The sequence below is a fragment of the Hemicordylus capensis genome, chromosome 3 (assembly GCF_027244095.1).
Source record: "Hemicordylus capensis ecotype Gifberg chromosome 3, rHemCap1.1.pri, whole genome shotgun sequence".
Classification (NCBI taxonomy): domain Eukaryota; kingdom Metazoa; phylum Chordata; class Lepidosauria; order Squamata; family Cordylidae; genus Hemicordylus; species Hemicordylus capensis.
The window spans coordinates 256,908,446-256,923,219 of record NC_069659.1 but is presented as its reverse complement, the minus strand read 5'-3'; the positions used below and the strand labels follow the sequence as shown (position 1 = coordinate 256,923,219).

Below are 14,774 nucleotides of genomic sequence, written 5' to 3'. Positions count from 1 at the left end.
ATGATCTACAACTGAAATTATGCTGCAGGCTTTTTCACATTCATTTGTAACATTTTCTTTAAATAAATCCTTGTAGTTCTTCAATACTAATGAACTGCCTCAAGACCTCCTGCTTTGCTGCTTTCTCACCAAACTGGTTTGCTTCACTATTTTGGGACTGAACTGCCATTCATCTCCTACAAAGACTTATGGGCCCAGAAGCAAGTATCTAAAAGAGAAAAGCCTAGAAAGTTAAATAGAAAACAAAGCAAAGGTAAAAGCTTTGAAGATAGAGACAGCACAAGGATTCCAGACGATTAAAATGTTGTAAGGTCTTGAGTATGAGCAATGATCTTTCAAGATGGAGATGTTCCTCAAGAGTCATGGAGTTGACAGTGTTCTGCACACCCAGCGTCCTGCAGATGCAGGAAAGGAGCAGAAAGAATGGGGCAGAGCAGATGAAAAGGCATCAGGAATGATTTGCTTGGTGATGAGTAACCCAATCTTAGTGCATCTAAGAGACAAAGAAAATTCAAAGCATATGTGGGAAACTCTGGAAGGATGATATAAAAAGAAGTCTGTGGTTTCCAAAGTGCATCTAGTAAGAAAACTGAGGAATAAAAGACTTAGAGAAGTAGAAAGTCTGTCCAAGCACATAAATGAAATGTTGGAAATATCTAGGCAACTGCAAACTCAAGAAGTAATCATGCCAGATGCAGTTTTGATAGGGTTGCTGTTGAATAGTTTGCCACATTACTTTGACTAGTGCCTTGGAAGTCTAGGAGGATGCAGACATACAATTTGTAATTTACCATCTAGGCACTTGATTTGTGCAGAAGGGATTAAAAACAACCAAAGGAAAGTGAAGAATATGCATTTAGAACCTTGCAAAGAAATAAGAAATGCTTTCTTTGTGGAAGCCCCAAACACTTGCAGAACCAGTGTCCCAAGAATAAAGAGTTTGCAGACAAAAGGCAAGCAAAACAAAGTTGCAAAGAGAGTGAGTCATCTGGGAACACAGAATACAGAACTTACAAGCAATCAGGGACTACAGCTAATAAACAAAGGATATATCTTGCAAGAACAGATAAAGTTTCGGAAGCTAAGTCTGAGAAATGCAGCAGTGGCATTTGCATTGACTCAGGTGATAGAAGCAACTTGATTAGAGAAAGGAAGAGATTTATAAACCTAGATACAAATGGTAAAATCCCTATATAGTTGGCAGATGGAAAACTGATGTATACAGAAGGAAAAGGATCTGCACAGTTGCTCTACAAACTGGAGAAAGGAGAAACCATTGGATTAGCAATTGAAGAAGCTTTGTATGTGCCTACTCTAGAAATAAGTCTGATTCTGTAAAATATGCTACAGAAAGGGGCTACAAAGTAAAATTTAAAGGAAGTCACTGTTTCATTACTCATAAACAGGAATTTTACAAGAGAATGGATTGTTTCAAGTAGAATGTGTGACTGAAAAGGCCAAAACTGTGAAGGAAGGAATGTTCACCAAAGGATGTTTGATTTTGTGGCTTAGAAGGTCAGGCTATAGAGAAAGTTGAATTAGGTAAAGGGTCTAAAAAATAGACCCCTGCCACACTGAATCAATGTGTGCATGCTGTATAAGAGCAAAGGCAACACGGCCTGCTACCATTCAAAGAAAGTGAAACACAGCATCCTTTTAATCTGATTCATAGTGATGTTGGTGGACCCATGCAAGTTAATACGTCAGGAGGAAATAAACATGTTCTTACTTTCATTGATGAACTGTCTCAAGACCTCTTGCTTTGCTGCTTTCTCACCAAACTAGTTTTGCTTTGCCATTTGGAGACTGAACTGCCATTCTTCCCCTACAATTCCAACTTAGGAAAAGTTTATAAATAAATATATAAAGAACACGGTGGAACAATTCTGTTTCTTTTATGTGTTTGCTGTTGCTAGGACACCACTCCCTTTAGATTATGTATGTAGAACATATCTGTATTTGTACTTAGTTCACAAAAGGAAAACAAATTAGCATTTGATGGTATGGAATAAAATGCTGAGGACTGCAAAAAGAGTGCCAAATGATTCTTCTGGATGGTACTGCTTGTTTTTGAGGTATAGAATATGTGAGTTACGGATGACGTGTAATTCACTTTATGCATTTGAACACTAGACTGCATTCTAATGGCCCCTTTTCCTACCTGTACCTTCTGAATGCCCAAAGCACCATCTGGGAAGGGCAATTCAGAGGGTTTGCACATAGTTCCATTTAGGAGAAACCACTTGCTTGGTATCCATGTCCCAAGTATGATGCCTACATAAACAGCCTTTTTCAAGCAAGCTGCTTGCTTAACAGGGTTTTGTTTTCTGGAAGAAAATTAACCTTTGTCATTTTTCTCATTTTAGACTTTGGCTAAATACAAAGCTTAGAACTTATAAACAACTGAAGTGAATATTTATTCCAAGTCAAGTCAAGCCTTGCTTTTGAGTTTGCCTTCCTTGTAAGGTTTTGATGAATGGAGCTTTGAAAATAGTACTGTGTTTTCTGTCTAATCTTTGGACATTTATTTTATTGTAAGCTGCCTTGGATTTTATTGTAAGTTCTCTTGGATTTTAAGGAAGAAAGGTGGGATAGATACCTATACCTATACCTATACCTATACCTCTCTCTCTCTCTCTCTATCTATCTATCTATCTATCTATCTATCTATCTATCTATATCCCACTTTTCTTCCTTAAAATCCAAGGCAATTTACAATAAATGTTTAGAATGGTATATATATATATATATATATATATATATATATAACATAAAAATAAACTGATCAAAATAACAAACTATCCAGTGAGATGTGGGGGTGCCTACTGGAGCACATAGGCCCACTAACATCAAAACACTTCCAGAGAAAAAGGCAGATTGATCTCATGGAGAGGGAGTGCCTCACCCTGCGGATTTCATTTTTGTTAATAGCTAGTGCTATAGAGAGGGCACAGGTAGTCTGTCTTTTCATGGGCAGCCCCACCCTCCCTGCAGTGGCAGCATGCTCCCTACTCTGGTGGTGGCATGCATGACAGTGGCAGCGTTTGGGGGGCTGCCTCCTCACCCCAGTAATGGTATGCTCCTACCCCATGTGGCACCGCTGAGGATGGGCAGGAAGCAGCAGTGGGCTGGAGGAACATACCACGGGGCACGCTGCATGGCACTGCAGGAAGAAAAGGTCTGAAAGTGGGCAAGCAGTAGCCCCAGGTGCAGGATTGTGCAGATTCTTGGAATCTGTGCACCCTGTTACAGCTCTGCCCCTGTTAACAGCCCATTGAAATGCTGACCCAAGGATCTGACCAACATAACACAACATGTAAAAAAATAAAACTCTCAAACTCATGAGCCTTCTGCGAAGATCCAGGAAGTTCAAAAGATGTTTGAAAAGTTTCTTTGCTCAAGCATATGAGGACAGGGCCCCTTCCTTCTATACCTTCTCTCTTGTTCTCCCTTTTCCTCTTTTTTTCTGTGTGTGTGTTGCGGGGGGACCTTTGTGTTTTGTAGACTGTAGTTTTTGTAGATTGCAAGGCTGCAAGCAAGGACTCTGGTTTTCTTTTTATCATTGCCCAGCACCTAATTACATATTCATGCTTAACAAAGAAACATTACTGTAGGTTTTATACTAACATGCAGGATTAAAACAAACTTTAAACTGTTTAGACACTGTGTTGTATTGATAAATGTCAATCTTCCTTTTTAAAAAAAATGTGTTTATAAAACTCCTTCGACTAGTTTATGCCAACCTCCTATACCACAAAAGTGGGGGTGTGAATTTGTGGGCCTGAACACTATGAATATTCCTAATGTATCAAAATTACAGTAACACCTGTGCTAAGTACCTTTGTGCTGATCTATGGTGAGGAGTCACAGGGTGTTCGGCTGCCCTAATTTCTGTATTGTCAACAAGCCACAGGTGTGCACTACATGAATAGATGAAAATGAGATTTGGCAGAGTGCAGTGACAGTTCTGGGTCCATAATGCATTTGTCTTAAGATAGAGTAATGCATCTATTAACCATGTTGATGTTTAGTAGGATTTTTATATATGTATTATAGCAGATCAGCCTTTTGATTTACAGAGACTGGCTTGTATCATGCATCTATGATAACAGATAGGATATGTCTGCAATTTCTTCCCCCAGGACTAGTTACATAAATGTATTATACCACCTGTCGCTACTGATCAGTTTCTATTCTGCCCATGCTTCACTGTCCCAATATAACATGTACGTACCCTGACACATTGCTTCAGGTTTTGCTTTGGGGGTGGGAGAGGGGAGCAAATGACTATCCCATGATTCTTTGCTCAGAAAGAAGAGGAAAAAGAGAGTGGGAGTCAGTAGGCACTCTGTTCTCAACTTTCATGGCTTCCCAAAGTCATTTTCAGCCAAACAAAGCCTCAGCAGCAGCATAAGAATGACTGAAGAGACAGGAGAAGTACAAGAACAGCCACGAAAAGGGTTCAGCAACTTCTTTTAAATTACAAAGTTTAGGAAAAGCAGACAAAGGAACTCAAAAAGCCACTTCAATATACAGATGAGGGAATTATAAAATGCTATAGAAATGCATTTTAAAATAAGTACAAAGAAAAGTTGTAAGTACATATAGAACTTAGTTCTAGCTGTTGTTTTTCCTTTGGGGGTCCCCAATAAGGATCAGGACTGCAGCATGGGGAGGGGGCTTATTGGTACCCCTTCCCTATGCTTCCATTTGTCCCAGGAGGGAGGGAAGCTGCTATTGGCTCCCACAGCTGACCAGACCCAGACTTGCTGTATCATGTGCCTTCAGACCATGCTCTGGGACGTATAAAAGGGCCAAAGCCCATGATAAAATCAGGGCTAGCCCCAGGTTTAAGGTGACCCTTGGTAGACTGCCCTCCATGGGTGGAGCCCAAGAGAGCCTCTCTGGCAGGACCAGCACTAGGATATTAGTTCCCTGGTAGAGCAGTGCTTTTGGTGCACTTCCCTCTGGTTAGTTTATCAGTGTTGCCAAGTTCTGTGGGTTGGCAGTATTGTAAAATCTAGTAGTGCAAGAAGCCCAGGTGTTGTTCCCAGACTTTCTCAGCAACTGCCATAAAAAAGGGCCAGTGCTACATATCAGTAATTTCCTACTTTACCCCCAGTGGTGGCACCAGGGGGGAAAAATGGAAGGAAGGCACAGAAGGGGCAAAGTGCATTTATGGGTGGGTGAACTGTGTCCCACATATTAGATTTCTGACCAGAAATGGGGGTGGTGGGAACACATCACTTGGGGGTGTGTGTGCTTGCCCCCCACACCTAGAGCTGCCCTTGTTTTCTGCCAATGCTCTCCTGCTCCAGTCTGGGATCCTTCTGAATTCTCACAGGCCTTCTGCAGTCTTTTCCCCTTTCTCCAGCTCTTTCCCCTCAGTCTTTCCCCAACTTTCAGTCTTTTTTCTTAACATAAAGGGGAAATCAGGCAGAGAAAGCTCTTTCCTGGTCCTCCTTAGGTCACTGATGATGGTACACTCAACAGTGAGCCACCAAACCCAGTTTGGCGCCCCCTTTAGGTGCCCAGGGTGACCACCCTGCCCACCCCTAAAGTCAGCCCTGCTCTGTGACATCACCACATAAAGGGTGCACAAGTACAAGCAGGCTCTCAGGGCCAGAATACCTACAAAGATACCATCTTCAGGGTCTGCTAGTATATCCCTTGAATTTCAGTTCCAGACATCTGCACCAGTGCAAGTGCTTGTATTTGCCTAGCTCATGTCCTTACCATATCAAGCTGTGAATACAGTCTCCTGTAGCAATGGTCTATACATCTGACAGGCATTAATTAGCATTAAAAGCTTGTCATATGACCAGGCCATATGATCTCAGGCAAGTGCATTAAAAACATCTTGCTATTGTTATATTTCCTTCTGAATGCAGAAACTTGGTTTTCATTTGCCTGTTGACATTTGCTTCCTGTAGTGGCAATATGTGCCATGTAAACAACATACTGCAAGTTAGGGAATCCAAGATGTTTCCAATAAACAAATGTCCCACTGAGCTTTAAAGCTTTAGTAATTTACTGTATAAAAAAAGAGTAATTATAAAAGCATCTTCTGGTAACATTGAAACAATTGCTGATTTTTAAAAAGGCCCCAGAATCAACAACAAATCAACAACAACAAAAAGATATTTAAAACAGAAACTTATTTGTTGTGTGATAATTTAACCCTGTCTCCAAATTTCAGTCTGAATTCTGGCATAGACTCTTTGCAAGTACATTATCGAGAGGACAGAATTCTGCATCTTGAGTAAGTTTGGGAAAGTCCTCTATTTGAGATACTGGAGGGCTTTTGCCAGTTGATAGCAGTGGCCCAGGTTCACTAATAAGTTTAACCATGGACTGGTTCATTCTGCATGTTAGCACTCATTCCATGTGGCTCAAGTGATGATTTGCACGTGTGAATGAATCATTAGGACTGAACACCATGGATGGAACTTTCATACCATTCAATCTTAATTCCAACAAGTTAATTAAAATCAGAGATGACTCCAGGGGTTGCAAGGGTTAGTGGGTACTCCCCCCCCCCCACAAATATTTCCCACGCTTCCTTCCACCAGGCTGGAACTTTACAGCATAGTGCCAGACAATACAGTCAGAATTCCCCTCCCCTTCGCCTCGTGCGGGGGGGGAGGGAGTTTGTTCACAGCCTTCTGCACGAGGCCCTTGAAGTGGCCGGATTGGCCAGATTGAAGTAGGGGGCGTGGTTTCGGCTGGAGCGAGGCCGTTCCATGCTCTAACTCCTCAGTGCGGTCCAAGGTCTCATAGGGGAAGGAGCTCTTCACCCGAGCTCCTTCTTTACAGGCCTTTGGGGTGGGTTCGCCCGAGTAGCGGGCGTGGCGGTGATCCAGCGGGTTCCCTTTGGTCTCGCTGTGCCGGTGATAAGGTGTTTCCTCCCTGGGCTAGCCTCGGGGCTCCGTGGCTAGTTGGGCAGCATTGGCAGCCGTTTGGCCTGCAGGCCCTACTTCATCGGTGCGACGGCCCCAGCGGGGGTTCTCCTGACGGCATTTTCACTCCTCGTGGCTTCCTGCTCAGCTTCTCCCCGGCGTCCTGCAGTATCCAGGACTCATCAGGGCTGTGGCCCTCTGGTTTGATTTGTTGCTGGGCCCGGACGGGTCGCGGGGGGGGGGGGGGGCTGCTTGTTGGTCTCTCTTAGGTATCTTGGGTGGCATAGGGTGGTTATTTCCCTGAGTGGGGGTTGGGTTGGCTTGTCTGTGTTTGTTTTAGTGTTTCCTCTGGGGCAATTGCTCTCTGGTTAGTGGCTTCTGCTGCAAACTTTCCTGTGCCCAGGTCCCAAGAGGGTTGACGGGCTGGGCATATTGGCCCTTACTGCATTGGACTATAGGGGCTTGGGGTTGTCAAAATGCCTACAAAAGCAAAAGGAAAGAAAGGTGGGAAGCCAGTTAAACAGCCCAAACGGCCCGCTCCTCCTCCATCCTCTTCGGATGATGAGGATGATGAGATGACCCTGATTAGGGGTCTGATAGGCAGGATGGATGCTTTGGAAAAAGCCCGTGGCGCGCCTTCTGATAGCGGTGCTGGTCCTTCTGGTGGGGGGGGTGTTCCTCCTCCTAAGGCGCCTCGCAGGACTAGGGGGGCGACTAGGTCTCAATTACTAAAATCAATCTCTGCTAGGTTGGATGCCTTGGAAAGCGGTGGGGCCCCCGCTGGCCCCGTTCCTCCCTCAGGTCCGGATGATCTCCCCTCTCCTGTTGGCATTGTTCCTGCGGGGCCTGCCCCGGTGGCCCCTTTGCCGCTGCCTGTGGACCCGGCTCCTGTGCTGCCTTCTCCATTGCTCCCATCGCCAGCTGCACCTGTGGATTCTTCTCCAGTGGACCCTCAAGTACCGGCTGTTCCGGGTGAGCCAGCAGCACCTACACCTCCCAGCGGCACCGGCCAGTGGCCCTATGTACCCTGGCCGATGCAGGCAGGTGGGAGTTGGGGATCACACGCTTATTGGCCCCCTTACCCGTATCCTTGGGGAATGGGTCCCCCTGGTATCATGCCCGGAGTTACTGCTGGTACTCTTGGGGCTGCCGAGCGGGTATGGTTGGGCGCTGCTCCTGCAAGTTCCCTGGCCACCCCGCCTGGGGGCATAATTCCTGGTCAGGTCCCGGCTGCAGTTGACACCAGTGGTCTCTATCCCAGGGGTATCCTCCCCTCTGGTTCTCATGCCCCTTATGGTGGCATGGGGTTGCCCCTTGGTGATCATTTGCTTCCGGCCACTAGAGATAAGATTTTGAAAGGGGAGTATGTGGACATCTTCAGCCTACTCTTTCGCGAGCCGGAGGTCAAACATAAAGAAGGGGAGTCCTGCAAAGATCATGAGGTTACTAAACGTAAGCCAGTGGAAAAGACCTGGAGTAACTGGCTGTCCGGGTTCACTATCTATATGGGCGTCATAGTTCAGGCACAGCCAGCTCGGGGACTGGCCCTGTTGAAATACATGGATATAATCCATAAGGCTGTCTCTGACTTTGCCGGTTCTTCTTGGATCCGGTATGATGAGAGCTTTCGCATGAGAGCTGCCTTGGATCCTTCCCTGCCATGGGACACTCCCTTGCAAGAGTTATGGTTGGTAATCATGTCCCCGGCTCGCCCGGTGGAGGGGGACCGGTCGGACAGCGGCCACCTTTTATCCAGGGCAGCGGGCACGCCAGCCGCTGGAGGGGCTGGCCAGCAGTGGGTTCAACCCCACCTGGTCTGCTGGGAGTATAACTCCCATGGTAAGTGTTCCCGATCCCCCTGCCGTTTCAGGCACACCTGTGGCGTGTGTGGGGCCAAACATCCGAGCTCCGCCTGTCCTAGGGCCAAGTTTGGCGGCTCCGGGGCTAGGTTTCGGCCCGGCGGCAGCAACAAGAGGGGTGCCCCTCCTCCACCCCCTGCGGGTAAAGGGTCCCAGCCCCATCAGGGTTGATGTCTTGGAGCAGTTACTCCGTGACTATCCTGATCGGGCGGCGGCAGCGTATTTGTTTCTGGGTTTTAGTGAGGGCTTTAGGATTCCCTCCTCTGCTCGGCGGGGGCTCAGTAGCTCTCGTAACTTGAAGTCTGTCATAGGTAAGGAGCAGGTGGTTCTTCGCAAGATTGGCAAGGAGGTTGTGGCTGGCAGGGTGGCAGGTCCTTTTGAGAAACCTCCCTTTCCGGGTTTGAGGGTCTCTCCCCTTGGGGTAGTCCCTAAAAAAGCACCTGGTGAATTCCGGTTAATTCACCATCTCTCCCATCCTCGGGGGTCATCGGTGAATGATGGCATCCCGGATAGTTTGTGCTCGGTGCGGTATACGTCTTTTGATGACGCAGTCCGGGTTGTTAGGAGCTTAGGGCCAGGGGCCCTTATGGCCAAGTGTGACATCGAGTCCGCTTTCCGCCTGCTGCCTGTCCACCCCAGTGATTTTGAGCTGTTGGGTTTTGCCTTCGCTGGTCAGTTCTATTTTGACCGTGCTCTGCCCATGGGCTGTTCCATTTCGTGTGCAGCTTTTGAGGCATTTAGCACATTTTTGGAGTGGGCGGTGCGGCGGAGGGCGGGGCTTGTTTCCACCTCGCATTATTTAGACGACTTTCTTTTTGTAGGGAGGGGCTATTCTGATGAGTGCCAGCATCTGCTTCGGTCCTTTATGGACCTAGCGGAAGAATTGGGGGTCCCTCTGGCTAAGGACAAAACGGAAGGTCCTCATACATGGCTCTCCTTTTTGGGGATTGAACTGGATTCGGTTGCTGGCTGTTCCAGGTTGCCGCAGGATAAATTGCTGGCCCTCCTAGACTTAGTCAGGGCGGCCGGCCGGGCCCGGAAAGTTACTCTGAGGGAGTTACAAGTGTTAGTTGGCCATCTTAATTTTGCATGTAGAGTGGTCGCTCCGGGTCGGGCATTTTTGAGGCGTCTGTGTGATTTGATGGCTGGCCTTCGGGCCCCCCATCATCGGGTTAGGATCACGGAAGGTGTTAGAGCTGATCTTGCCCTCTGGGAGACTTTCCTGTTGGGCTTCAATGGGGTGGCTTTTTGGAGGAGGGAGCAGCTGGTGGAGGCCGACCTGCAGGTCCATTCTGACGTGGCGGGTGGAATCGGCTTCGGAGTTTATTTTAGGGGGCGTTGGTGCGCAGCCCGCTGGCCTCTGGAATGGGTAAGGCAAGGAATGGGTAGGGATCTTACGTTCCTGGAGCTTTTTCCTATCGTTGTAGCGGTGCACATCTGGGCTGATGAGTTTTCTAACTCATCGGTCCGCTTTTGGTGTGACAACCAGGCGGTAGTTCAGGTCATCAACTCCCAGTCGTCTCGCTCCCGTAGGGTTATGGGGCTGGTGAGGGCCTTGGTGTTGCAGTGCCTCCGGACTAACACTCTGTTCCGGTCTCGGCATGTTCCGGGAGTGCGTAATGACATAGCTGATGCTTTGTCTCGTTTTCAGTTGCACAGGTTCAGACAGTTAGCTCCCGAGGCAGCGCTGCAACCGGATCCCATGCCGGCCTTTCTATGGCAACTTGGCAGTTGGAGGCACACCAGGCCATAGCGGCGTCTTTGGCGCCCAGCACCAGAGCCAGTTATGCTGCCAAGATTCAGGCTTTTTCCTTGTTTCGGAAAGTGGAAGGTTTGGAGAAGGTTTGGCCTATCCCTGTGTGCCAGTTGCAGCAGTTTCTTGTAATGTTACGCAGAGCGGGGCGGGCTGTCTCCACGCTTGGGGGCTACCTGGCTGCTCTGGCCTTTGAAGCTCAGGTAAAAGGGGTCAAGGACTTTTCAGCGGATCCTCGGGTTCGGCGCATGCTCGAGGGATGGTCTCGGGAGAACCCAGTTGGTCCCAATTCTAGACGTCCATTCACCTTAGAGTTGGTTACCAGGGTGCTGGGGCGTCTGGAGGCCTGTTGTAGTAGCCACTGGGAGGTTACCCTTTTTCGGGCGGCCGTGTTGGTCGCCTTCTTTGGCGCCTTCCGTCCGGGGGAGTTGCTTCCGCGAAACAAGGGCTCCCCTAGGGACCGTTGTTTGCAATTTTCTGATTTGACCTTGACGGAGGGGATGGCCCGGCTTTTCTTACGCCGATCCAAAATGGATCAACATGGTACAGGGCAGTCAGTGCGCCTGGCGGCCGCGGCTGACTCCGGCATTTGCCCGGTTCTCGCCTTGAGGCATTACGTGGCCCTTGGGCACGCCTCTACTGGTTGCTTGTTTGTCCATGTGGATCAAGCTCCTCTCACCCAATATCAGTTCTTAGCGGTTGTCCGGAAGGCCTTGGTGGCAGCTGGGGTGGCCTTGGAAGGACTCACGTTACATTCCTTCCGTATTGGGGCGGCTACTACAGCCTCCCGGTTGGGCCTGCAAGAGGCCGCGATCCGGCAGATCGGCCGGTGGAAGTCCGTGGCGGTCAGGCGGTATGTGCGCTGACAGCGGGCTCAGGTAATTGTATTGATTGTTTTTTCTTTCGGCAGGTGCTGGTGGGGCGGCGGCTCCGGTCCAGGTCCTGATCTGCGGCCACTCGCTGGTCTTTTGGGCTTTCAAGCGGGCCAGCACCTCCCATTGGGGTTCGCAGCTCGGGTTCGGGTGAAGAGCCTCGGTGTATTGGCTGGGCATGCGGGGCATGCTGTGGAGTCAGCTGCTGCCGGCCCTCAGGGATCACTTAGATAGGTTTCCTATGCCATCGGTTCTTATCCTTCACCTGGGTGAAAACGATTTGGGCAGGCGGACTGGTCTGTCCATTGTGCAGCAGGCCGCCTCCGATTTGGCCACATTGCGCAGGTGGATGCCCGGGATCCGTATCCTATGGGTCAATTGGCTTCAGCGCAGGGTTTGGCGCGCAGCGCTTGATGGGTCCCGATTGGAAAGGGCCCGCCGCAAGGTCTCAGCCGCCATAGGTAAGATGATAGTGGGTGCTGGAGGGGGTGTTGTTAGACAGTCGGACTTAGTGGCCCGTTTCCCTGAACTATATCACCCAGACGGGGTCCATCTTTCGGAGGCTGGGTGTGACTTGTACCTGCGCAATATTCGGGGTGGGCTTGCTGCACTTTTGGATGGTCTGGGGCAGGGAGGCCAAGCAATGGCTGACCTCCCTGAGTGGCAGTGACAGTGCGGGCTAAGGGGTAAGTGGTTGGTTAGAGTATGGTGAGCACCCTTGGGTATTGTAAGGTGGAATGGTTAATCACTCCTTTGTAGCCTGTGCGGCACGGGGAGATATTGATTGCCAGGAAGCCTGCTTAGGGACTTCATCAACCTTTGGGCTGTGCGGTCCGGGGTGGGTGAAGACCTTTGAGCTGTCCAGATCCCCTCCTCTATGGTGGGGGGTTGGCTTTGAAGGTGACAGGTGGGGTATACCCACCTGTTTCCTGAGCCAGGGTGTGTCGCCCATGTCAGGTGATGTATAGGATGATAGCATCCTATATCATGCCTAGGGGCCCGCACTGTTCTACGTTGGTGATTAATCACCTGTTTTTTCCAGTCCGTTCCTGCCTATTGGTTTATCAATAAACGTGGCCCTTTTCACCCATTTTATGTCTCTGTGTCTTCTTGGGCCGGGGTCTGGGGACAATTCCCCTCCCCTTCGCCTCGTGCGGGGGGGAGGGAGTTTGTTCACAGCCTCCTGCACGAGGCCCTTGAAGTGGCCGGATTGGCCAGATTGAAGTAGGGGGCGTGGTTTCGGCTGGAGCGAGGCCGTTCCATGCTCTAACTCCTCAGTGCGGTCCAAGGTCTCCCCGCCCTCCCTCCCTGATGCAGAGCGGGTCTAGTGACTGGTCGCTTCGGGGCCGAGTAGGAATTTTTTTTGCTCCCGCTAATTGGCCGTTGCCAGGGTTTTTTTCGCCTACTCCGTTCTGTACTCAGCTGTTAGTGAGTTTAGGTTGGCCACGTGGGCAGTGACAGTGCGGGCTAAGGGGTAAATGGTTGGTTAGAGTATGGTGAGCACCCTTGGGTATTGTAAGGTGGAATGGTTAATCACTCCTTTGTAGCCTGTGCGGCACGGGGAGATATTGATTGCCAGGAAGCCTGCTTAGGGACTTCATCAACCTTTGGGCTGTGCGGTCCGGGGTGGGTGAAGAACTTTGAGCTGTCCAGATCCCCTCCTCTATGGTGGGGGGTTGGCTTTGAAGGTGACAGGTGGGGTATACCCACCTGTTTCCTGAGCCAGGGTGTGTCGCCCATGTCAGGTGATGTATAGGATGATAGCATCCTATATCATGCCTAGGGGCCCGCACTGTTCTACGTTGGTGATTAATCACCTGTTTTTTCCAGTCCATTCCTGCCTATTGGTTTATCAATAAACGTGGCCCTTTTCACCCATTTTATGTCTCTGTGTCTTCTTGGGCCGGGGTCTGGGGACAATATTATGGTCCTATAGCTTGATTTAATGATTTCTAAAGACCCCTGCTTTTTAAAGAGCCCTCATTCACTCACTCCTATACCACAGAATAAGAAGCAGAAGCCAGGTAGGTAGAAAGTTCTCCAGCCCCACATATGCCAGGCAAATCCTTTAGCTTCCTTTCAGGCAAAGAACTGGGTGATACCATGTGTGCAGGGAGGTGCACACCAGAAATCTCCCCTGCAGATTTCAGCTGACCTGGTACTGACCTCTCTTCTCACCCCAGTCTTTCCTGCAGGGGTGTAGCTATAATTGAGCAGATGGGTACAAAGAACACCCCCCACCAGCTACCAGCTCCTGAGGGGCCCCCAGCTTCACCGCTACCTCTTTTCTTCATTATCTCCCTCACTCTCGGGGCTGCCAGGAGAAGGAAGAACACAGGCCCCCTCTCCCCTAGCTATGCGCCTGCTTTCCTGCCACACAGTCTTGGACAGGAGAAGAAAACTAGTCTGGAAAGGAGCCTGTAAGGTTTGTCCAAATTTTTAAAAAGACAGCATTTTCTAAGATGGATCTGGCCAATTTCTGAACAAGCTTGAACATGTCAAGCAAGCTCTATTAAGAAGATAAATAAATTAACAACATTAATTGCCCTACCTATACGTATTCAATGTACAGCAAAATCCTTGCTCCCCAATAATGTTCTCTGCTACCAGTTTGCTCCCCCAAACATGTTGTCTAGAGTAGTCCCTGATTTAAATGAAGACAAATGGTTCACACCTTTGAAAGTGCTTTGTATCTTTTATGGTTAAATTGTCCTTGCTTTTGAAATCTTTTAATCAGATCTGTATTTTTATATTCTAGCTGATATTTTAATTGAGCAATTTTTGTAGCCATGTTTAACTTTTGTGTGAAGCGCCTTGAGATTGTTTTAATGGAAGGCGGTATAGAAATTTAACAGGAAGGAAGGAAGGAAGGAAGGAAGGAAGGAAGGAAGGAAGGAAGGAAGGAAGGAAGCCAATAGCACCTTACAAAAGTGCATCTGGGCAGAATGAATGTTCAGAGGAGAAGAAAGTGGCATCATGGAGGCAGACTCCGAACCTGATCTATGCACATTTGTTTAAGCAGGGCTGTACAACTCGTTCTTCCAGCTGTTGTTGGACTACAGCTCCCATCATTCTCAGACACAGTGGCCAATAGTTAAGGATTATGGGAGACCAGAGTTGTGCAGCCCTGGCTTAAGCTTCAAAAGTGAGGGCATGTGTGTAGTGTGTAGCTTTGCTTCTAATATTCAAACAAACATGTGTCGAAATTAACATGCATTAATTAGAGGTGCCCTCCAAAGCATGTTTTCCCTCAGGGTCGGACTGGGGGCACTGAGAGGGTGGTGGAATGTACGTGGGGAGGGTGCCTGGTGTTGAGCAGAATGGGTGCTTAAGGGTGGGAGTATTCACTGCTGCCGAGTGTGGCGGGGCACGGGGTGCCCTGCGGGTGGGG

At 48.8% G+C, this 14,774-nt stretch overlaps 1 protein-coding gene and 1 long non-coding RNA gene across 2 annotated transcripts in view; both read left to right on the top strand.

The window, feature by feature from the left end:
• Window positions 1–14,774, top strand: part of LOC128349054 (uncharacterized) — a 45,237-nt gene that overhangs the window by 24,900 nt on the left and 5,563 nt on the right. The gene's annotated exons all lie outside the window — the stretch shown is intronic.
• On the top strand, window positions 7,214–13,231 carry LOC128349053 (basic proline-rich protein-like). Its single transcript, XM_053304934.1, has 2 exons — window positions 7,214–7,871; window positions 11,422–13,231. Exons 1-2 carry the CDS (start codon window positions 7,376–7,378, stop codon window positions 11,535–11,537), a joined length of 612 nt encoding a protein of 203 aa, XP_053160909.1. The 5' UTR covers window positions 7,214–7,375; the 3' UTR covers window positions 11,538–13,231.

What these genes read in the sequence shown, in the direction of transcription:
- LOC128349053 (XM_053304934.1), top strand. Translation starts at nt 7,376, where the DNA reads ATGCCTACAAAAGCAAAAGGAAAGAAAGGTGGGAAGCCAGTTAAACAG. An exon ending in TCAAGTACCGGCTGTTCCGG is followed by an intron (nt 7,872 to 11,421) that starts GTGAGCCAGCAG and finishes TTCTTTCGGCAG; the next exon opens with GTGCTGGTGGGGCGGCGGCT.